The sequence below is a fragment of the Ambystoma mexicanum genome, chromosome 1p (assembly GCF_040938575.1).
Source record: "Ambystoma mexicanum isolate Mex_15411 chromosome 1p, UKY_AmexF1_1, whole genome shotgun sequence".
Lineage (NCBI taxonomy): Eukaryota > Metazoa > Chordata > Amphibia > Caudata > Ambystomatidae > Ambystoma > Ambystoma mexicanum.
In genome coordinates, this window is record NC_090921.1 from 147,868,125 (window position 1) to 147,877,217 (window position 9,093).

A 9,093-nucleotide genomic window follows, 5' to 3' on the forward strand; every position below is an offset into this window, starting at 1 on the left:
AAACCACTGGAAACCAGAATGCTAAAAGTTCTGCAGCCGGTTATTCTGTAAACGTGGTGACAATGTTTACCTGTTTCAAGCAAAGTTCCAAGAAAGTGACCCACCAAATATCCAGTCCCTGCAACCACCATCTCTGCGAGGATATTCGGGGGTCTAAAAAACACAATTCGGAAAAAAAGATGTGCCTACACGAATGTTAGAACAGTTTGGATATTTCTACTGGTGAAATGTGAAGGCGAGGAAGGTTGCATGAGCCGACTTCCGTCATTTGATCTACTTGATCTCTCTGCAGTGCCCGTCATGGCGCCACATCCCTCCAGTTCCTTGACCGGAAGCCACCCCACGACGCATGGGAGCCCAGGAAGACAAGTTCTTCTGAGTGGGGGCGGGTAGGGGGTCTGCCACTGCACCACAGGGGGCCGACGTAGAGGCGAAGCAGCAGAGTGCGGGCTCATCCTGAAAGGGAGAGGGACAACAGGGGGAGAACATCAGCTCCCTCCTTCCAAACGCATGCACCCCACAAACATCATTCAAATGTCCTTCAGGGGGTAGGCAAGATAAACCTTTGACACGGTGGTGGTTCAGCCATAAATGATGTCCGCCATGGTGGCAGATTTGATTGGCGCCTCGAAACCACCAGCGTCGGGCCTTAACTAACATAGAGTTGTGCTTGGAGGTGAGGGAGTGGGCGGGGAAATGGCCTGGTGAGGGCCCCGCAGAGTGCGGAGAGGAGGAGGGAAAGCCCGAAAGTAAAAGTCTGGCGGTATTGCAATGACTAGTTGCAGAAACGGGAGCGAGCCTGGTAAAACGCCGGGGGCACCAGCACACATGATTGCCACGTGTTGATCTGCCACTCCTCCGCCACACTCCCTGTCTCCTGGCTTTAGACGTCCATGCGAATGCACAAGACGCGCTCCACTCCTGCTCTAAACCCAGGGCTCTTTTCCAGCGTGTCTTCATTAAGCCTTTGAGAGCCTGTCCCTTAAATAACCCCCCCAACCCCTCCCCGCCCCCACTGAGTTCAGCAGGCCTGCCAGACACACCACCAGTGACCCAAGGCGTGCAGGGGTGGGACTGTAAGGCTGCAGAGAGAGGAAATGTGTAGGAGGGGAACAGAGGAAAGGCGTAATTAGGGAACAACATCCGTTTTCAAGTGTTAACAGCGGGCACTACTGGGGTCTGTTTCTTGTTCAGAGGCAGACACATGGAAGATTGGGTGGGCGACTTAACACATTAAAGGTAGAGGGGGGGGGTCGAAACAAAATTAAAGTCAGATATTGCATTGGGGCCCTATGGGTTACATCTTGGCACGGGTGGGGTGATGCTAAGGAAGGGGAGTTACCTTACCCTCCCCTCGCCCCCACCCCCCAACAGTCTCAGTTCATAATCATGTTGGGACCATCGAAGGTCCCATCCCACTGCGCTAGAGAGCTACTTTGTGTAGGGTGACCAGATTTAAAAAGTAAAAAACCCGGCCAGGGAAACTGTTAGCCTGATTCATGGAATTATTTGCGTGGAAAACGCAGATTTGCGCGCCTTTCTGCCTCCCCATAGGGATTTTCGGGCAGAAAGGCGCGCAAATCTGCGTTTTCCACGCAAATAATTCCATGAATCAGGCTGTAACTCTTTAAAGTGGCTGTCAAGGCACTATATTTCCATAGCGTTTGGAGGAGACGAAACTACAAAAAAAACGGGACCACCGCAGTTTCTAATGGAAACATAATGTTGAGAAAGGGGGACAGAGCACCAAATCCCGGGACAGTCCCGGCAAAACCGGGACGTCTGGTCACCCTAATCTTTGTGTGTAACACTTTCTCCCAGGCGCAGCATGAGATGCACCGTTCCTCCTTTCCATTGGCAATGCACCTGCCTGCATGCAGACACCTTTCACAAGCAGGCGCTGTGCTGCCCCTCATTGCATCCCGGCCACTTGCCCATGCACGGCAGAGAGAGGGTGTCAAGGGGGGCAGACAGTGATTTTGCACCAGTATTCCATGCATTCGCCCCCTAACGCTATGCACAGCGCAGGGAAGGGGCTCCCTCACACCTCTCATGCCCAGGGTCTCAGGCTGGAGAAGGGGTCAGCTTGGGGACAAAGCGGGGTGAGGGGTGTCATTCAGCACTGGCTGGCTCCCCTGAGACGTGCCGAAGACAATAGCCACCGCCATACCCACGCGCAGCCGCGCCTGCAGCAATCGCCGCTAATCATGCTTAAACGGAGAGGGCAATTCGGGACATAGCTCTTCTGAGCCGGATAGTCAGTCTTCCAGCGCTGGTAACTGCTTATCACGCGGTCCGCTGCTATGTGTGACGGCTGGGCTTTGAAATAAACTGAAGCAAATGTGTCTCGGCAAGATAGCTCAGCGAGCTATGACACCAGTGCATTCTCTGCACATGTTCTCAAATAGCGTTGCCGGCCATCCCTGTTTCCCACCCATGCTTGCCAGCGCTTTGTTATGTGGAGTAACCTCTGAGCCACCGTCTGCACTCCTTTCAAAGCGCTACATGCGTTTAGTTTATTTATTTGTATTGTGCAACTGGCCCAAAGGCATCTGGGCGCATTTCTTAAATGTACATGGTTACATATAACAAGCAACGCAGGGTGGCGAAGGCCGCCGTGTACACATGATGACATTTACAAGTAAACAGGAATGCAGGAAAAAAATGACATACAATACAACCTTGATATTGACAGGTTACACGTGAACACAAGAATGAATTACAAAAAGTGGGTGTGCAGACCATACACTAATTTACACTAGAATACAGATGTGTATGAAGGATAGTTATTTACCATTGTAATAGACACAATACATTTGGAGTGTTCAGCAGTTCTGTCATTTCCAGCGTTCGCTACATCTGTCTCGGGAGGATAGCTCAGGGGCAACGTGCTCGCCTTGGAAGCAAAACGACACGGAGCAACACAGGTTCGATCCTCAGATCCGCGCTTAGAAACCTCTGGGTATTAAGCGCGTTATAAATAACCTATCATATCTTGGGGGCCATTATCGAAAGTGGATCACAATACTTGGCGCCCTTCATTCAATTGATGTGACATTTCCCGTGTTTGGGTTTAGGTGGGGAGTCATTTACGGGCACATGAAGCACAGTGGCGGGTGGGAGCTGCACATTGTGAATACTTCGTCACACAGCGAGAAAGGGGGATTCTGTGGGGGCGCGGGAAGAGACAGGTGTCCTGTTACGTTATGTGAATTTATGTGTAATGCACTAAAAACCTCACAGAGGCTCCAAAGAGCATAAAGACTAAGTAAGAAAAGGAATTCAAATCAGATCATGTCAAGCAACAACAGAACTGTGATCGGACCAAGAAAGCGAAAAGAGAAAGCATAGAAAGAGACAAGGGGCAGCAAAGACAAAGGGAGACATTGGACTCAAAGACAACAGACGCTGTTCCCACTGCTTCAAATTCTATGATGGGTGAATGGTGTAAATAAATTAGCTGCGGGACACGTTGGGAGCAAATCCACTGTGTTGCAGTCTAAGCAGGTTAGACTGGGGTGCAATCTATTCCAAAACAGATCCCGGGCACAGTGGATCCAACAGAAGAGTGAAATAGTTGGGCACCATCTAAGAGCGGGGTTCGAAATTGAGTGGAGCTGGGAGGTATTTACCTCTGCTTATAACCTAGAAGAGCCTGGTTGGCTTAACACCAACAGCTACCAGAGCTACCAGGAGCTACTTTTAGCTCAGAGGCCAACTGATGCCGAACAAACAATTTAACTCTGTGCATTTGGGACAATATATAACTAAACATTGAGACACATCTGTATGGCATTTGAAACATAAGGGGTTGTAAATAATGGATACAATCATGTGTTTGCATTTTATGTGGAAGTTAGATTTGGGTAACACTACGATCTGGCTCCTCGTTCCCAAGTGTTAACTGCTGGGGACTGGTTACTGCTGGAAACCCAGGAGCTGCTTGGAGCTCCTGCTTTTTCAATCCTAATTTCGAGCCCTGTTGAACCAAGCAAGGTCTACGAACTGATTAATTCGAGCCAATCAAAAACCATATAGTCCAGGATACCGTCTAGTAGAAATTTGGCTCCAGGGCAAAGTAGATGCGGATTTTTCAGTTAAGAATCACGAGCCAATTCAATTGTTTCTGGGACAGCGTTTTAGCAAATGAAACACAGGCAGAATCCACAAGCCCTTCAGTGGGGCGACTGTCCACGGGCCGTTCAACCATGGGAGCAACCCAGAGGCAAACTAGTTGGGGCGCTGCCTAAGCAGACTGCTTCTCAGTGTTGCCCAGCAGTGGGAGGAAAGAGTTACATAATGTGGAAAGCTAAGCAATGCCACTACTTTTAGGAATAAGCGGTTAACCAAGTCTGGCCAAGCTGTGGGGAAGAAATAAAGCACAACCTGCAAGACTAAACCCTAGCCCCTTTTTCCAAGTCTGGCTTGCTATCTAGTGTGACCTCGCTCTGGGGAGACAACTGAGCACTGTGTACAAGACTGAACAGAAAAGCCCACAGTAGGATTACTTCCAGTTCCCCAGCTCTTGCTGCACCTGGAGTGCGTCCCAGGGAAGGTGCGCCTTGCCTTGCCACGGCCTCAGATCACCTACTTATAACACCCCCTCCCATATTTGTGCACCCAGATTATGATCCAGATTACATATATAGACTGTGCACCAGATTATTTCACTAGCCACAACTAACCGCTGGCTAGACCTCTGCACACTCTACAGGAATTTACCTGTCTGCACCGTCTAAAGACACACACTAAACCACGCTCACCCCATGCACGACACAGCGCCACACATCCCTACTCACTCACGCTCGCTGGGTAGAAATAACCTCCATTAATGGACCGAGATTATAAAGATTATAACAAAGATGGGGATTTGGAGGGGGGTAGCAACATCTAATCTCAAGTATCCAGAAGCTGCTAATCACACACAGATTGGGATTTACTGAGTGGCACGCCTCAACGCATAAGAACGCACCTCTCCCTCCCTCCTCACTAACCCTTCGCACATAGTGCCAAGATGCCCATGACATTGGCAGAAGCTGAGCTTTACAAGGGCCAGTTACATAACCTTCCTTATCTGTCACCGACTGCTTGCTTGGATTTTAATTGAAAACACATGTATTTTCTCCTTAAGCACACATATCACACCAGTCACATATTAGACCTCTTCATTCTTGGAAAAAAGAATGGCGGAAAGGCTGGCCTACGAACCATGGACCTTGCATGTCCACCCGTTTCCATCCCAGCAAATTGACAGCGCGGGAGAAAAAGTACACTTGGTTGTCCATATTTTTGTTACAACTTAACTTATTGTTTCCCCAGAACTGGATGAATTGTCCACTTCTCCGCTAGATTATGCATGTTATGGTCTCCAATCTAAGTGTAATGCCGTTTCCTTCAAGCTGCTATCCTAGTGGGCGAGTAGGATGAACAGCTTCGATAACATGTAACTGAGGCGTCTGCACTTAGAAGCTGGAGGAGTCCGCCATTAATTAACTGCCAGGCTATAATGCAAGTCTATGCAAAAGGGACACGCCTACTCGTCCTTGACACTTAAGGGTTAAGCATGATATAACTTGTCCAAAAGAAAAGTCTTTCTGAAATCCGAATACTTTAAATTGGGTGCTCGACTTGCATACAGAGGGTAATTATTATTTTTTTAAAAACTAAACCATCTCTGTGCGGACCAGTTTAAAACGTATTTAAATGGCACAGTTAGGATTGTTCCATTAGTGACAGGGGAAGACAGGATGAAGCAATTCTCCTCCCCGTCCGCCATCTTGTATTTTTCTGCTTTGTCATCATGGCGCCAATGCCCCATATTCCCTCTACAAATATCTTTCATGCTGCCCTGGACTGAAAAGCCAGTTATCACTCGCCTGAAGCCAGGCATAGAGAGGAAGCGGCAGATAAAACCTGGAACGGCAAGAGCCTGGAAGTGTGGCAAGTCCACTGCTGCACCGCAGGGGTTCTACGTCGCAGCGGGCGCAGAAGAGAAGCCACCTCATCGAGGACAAGGGGAGCAAACAGATCCATGGGTACCTCATTTTACCCCCCACTCATCAGCCCATCTTTCAAATGTCCAGTCAGAGTGCCCCACATTTGCCATGAAAGAAAGGTGGCGGTGACGTGTTTCAGCCAGGAGAGCAGATTTGGAGCCAGGAAATCAAAGCAGGATATATTTTTTCACTGACTTTGAAGGAGAAGCAGAGGTATGGTGTTTTTGGAGGATAAAGATGAAACAGTTGGTGCAAGCATGGGTGGGTGGGAATTGAGGAGCAAAGGAGCAACACAATCAGAGTGAAATGCATTGGAAAGAGTTGCAGGAGTTGGAGAGAGAAAATGCAGTCTTTACAAGAACATATCTTGACCTACTAATCTCCCTCATTTTCGTGCATTCCCCACCCAAATATTCTAACCGGAGTTATCCAGGCAAGTGTAGCTATTTTTTTTCCGAACCCTTTTTCGGGATCATTTGCAGGTGGCAGTGCCTTTATTCTGAACTTTGGAACCAGGCTGTTAAATTTCCACAATTGAAAATTGAGAGATCAGCAGAACTGGTGGAATACATTTACCCCATGACCCGATTACTTTTCTCTGCAATTTTTCACAATTTTATTGTATTGTTTAAAGCATGGACCTAACTCGAGAGCAGCAGAGCACGGTACAGGGTGCGGCAAGCCAGCGTGTGTGCTGGCATCAGTAGAGCAGTACTGTGCAATGGACTGCTTGCTTGAAAACAAATCCAAAAGAGTCATCTATTTGCTCCTGAAGGAACTACACCACCTCGGTTATTTGCATTAATTCTACCACTTTGTTCGGTCGAAAAACACTGTATGGCGGGTTGGCTTTTGGCCAACATTGCCCATTCATAGCCACTGTTTCCACTGCAAATTCCAGAAAATAGTATACTTCCCCCCAAAAGGACACCATATATTTCTTCATATTGGTGTCAGTCTATTTTATATTTTGACAAAAATGTATGATGTTTCCATTCTTCACCTAAACATTGTATTTTCTCCAATCTGACTCTCATGTTTTGAAATGAAGATCAGACATTTTCTTGAAAGCAGTTCTCAGACCACAGCAAATATCTGAAATGACTTTGATAACAAATGAGTCATTACTTTAGGTATTGACTTTTGTTTCAATAAGAGCGTACTGATCAGTTGCAAAACATTTTGAAACAGACCCACTAAATGCGGAATTGCCCCATCTCTGCTTAGATGTTCAGATTACACGGAGACCAAACTAGGAAAACAATATGCATAACCATGCAACGGAAGGTACGGTCCAGGTCCTTCCACCAGTGACGGGGAGAATGGTAAGGCAGCATGAGCCAGTCAACCACATCCCCACTCTGCCTTCTTATCTTTTTTTATTTTTCCACCATATTTCCAATTCCTTAGATACCCCCTGCAAATCCTTCTGACCTGGCCCGATCATCGCCCTGAGCACCAAGCAAACACTGACCTGAAATCACAGAGAGCTGGGAAAAGGCAGTCGGAGCTGGAACTGACAAGATCCCCAAAGTCGGACAGGTCCAACTCAGCACAGCGGGGGTCCAAAGCCATGATAAACGTAGAAGAGAAGCCGCAGAAGCACGTCACGCTTTTTGAAGGGGGAAAATAGTGCCACGGGGCCCAACGCCCCTCGCTCTCCAACCATCACCCCATCTTTCAAACATCCAATTAAAGCACGGAGGAAGTGCAGCGCGGGAAAAAGTAGCTTTGCCATTGGACAGGTGCTGCCCGTCCGCCACGGAAGGATCCTCTCGCGATACCGCCAAGATCAATCCGCCATGACGTCACATTTGGCGCGTCGGACCCAAAAGGACATTGGAAATACGCAGTTTCTTTAATGGGCGGGTCATAAAATTCCTGCACTAAAATTGGGGTGGTTAAATGGATATCTAAATGTAAAGACACCAATGCTATCTGAAGGCAATATGGAGGCTAACGGGTGATTAAAACAGGGGGCTCAAAGGGTCATGCAAAACTGAAATAAAAAAATCGGACCTTCTTTTATGGCTGATAGATAAACCTGCTTCGTCTAAGTTGCAAAGGCAACTGTCTCCAGAAATCGGGGCACCCACTTCAGATGTGTATCCCTTCTCCGCAATACGGGTCCTGCAAGTTGGCTGTCCTGACGAAGAACTAAAATGCCCCGAAACCTGCGCTCCCGCCTGACCCACTGAAAGAAAACCATCGAAAGGGAGTATCATCTGACTGCAGTTTGTTCTTGTTCCGTCGCAAAATTGAGCCAGACCGTTACTGAGTCAGAGCGAAATTTCCCTTTTTCTTCTGGGCTCAATAGTGCAGCGTCAGAGATGAAGCCACATCACCCCTCCCGCGCGTGACCTAAAAATACATATCCTCGTCACTGCCAAGTTCACTGCTGGGAGCCAAACCACACCCTCCAGCCCAGCCGATCTTTGGCAGGGACTCTAGTTCCGGTTTTCAAACTGCAAGCTGAGCCTGTACAATTATTCAAAAGATAAGTATCGCTTTAATAGGTGAGGGGGCAAGCGGCAAAGCCGTCCAGCTCAGAATATATTTTAAACAATGTTGCCCCTATACCAACTCTCCTCAGTGTTGCTAACAGGGTTTTTTTATTTGCTTTCATTATTTGTGTGAAGTATACACTGCAAATGAAATTTCCTCCAGGCATTTCACAGTAATACATGGTTCGATGTGAAAATGCCCCCAGGAAAATATAGTCCTGTGAAAAGGTAGCCAGGAAAAAGTAGTCGTTCAATACAAGCAATGCAAAGTGTGAATATGTTGCCAGTAATAACATAGCTCTCAACTCACACGCTTTTGGCGGGTGTCACCCGCCTTGTAAAGGGCTGACTCACCCGCCAAGCCTCCTGCACGCCCATTCATTCCAATGGCCGTCTCACCCGCCAAAACCAAAATCGGGTGATTTCACCCGCCTTTGCAACACAAATGGTTGAGAGCTATGTAATAAAGTCGCCAAAACAAGCTCTTTTTAAATACACACAAGTACAAGGCTGTAACCCTAACAATGGCCCAGACCTCTAGTAAATTCTCCACCATTACCCTAACTCCATTCTAACCCTAATTCCAACTCTTA

General features: G+C 47.7%; 1 protein-coding gene across 2 annotated transcripts in view; it reads right to left on the minus strand.

Moving 5' to 3' along the window:
* TP53 (tumor protein p53) overlaps positions 1-8,161 on the minus strand; it is a 277,553-nt gene extending 269,392 nt beyond the window's left edge. Inside the window, exon 1 of one of the 2 annotated variants that reach the window (XM_069645368.1) lies at positions 8,016-8,161. Coding sequence is in view for 1 of the 2 variants with exons in the window: in XM_069645375.1 (XP_069501476.1) it covers positions 7,471-7,571 (101 nt within the window). In the remaining variant the exon portion in view is untranslated. Of the gene's footprint in view, positions 1-7,470; positions 7,606-8,015 lie in introns of those variants that run through there. The other variant, XM_069645375.1, reaches the window with a different exon arrangement.
* Positions 8,162-9,093: the final 932 nt, after the last annotated feature.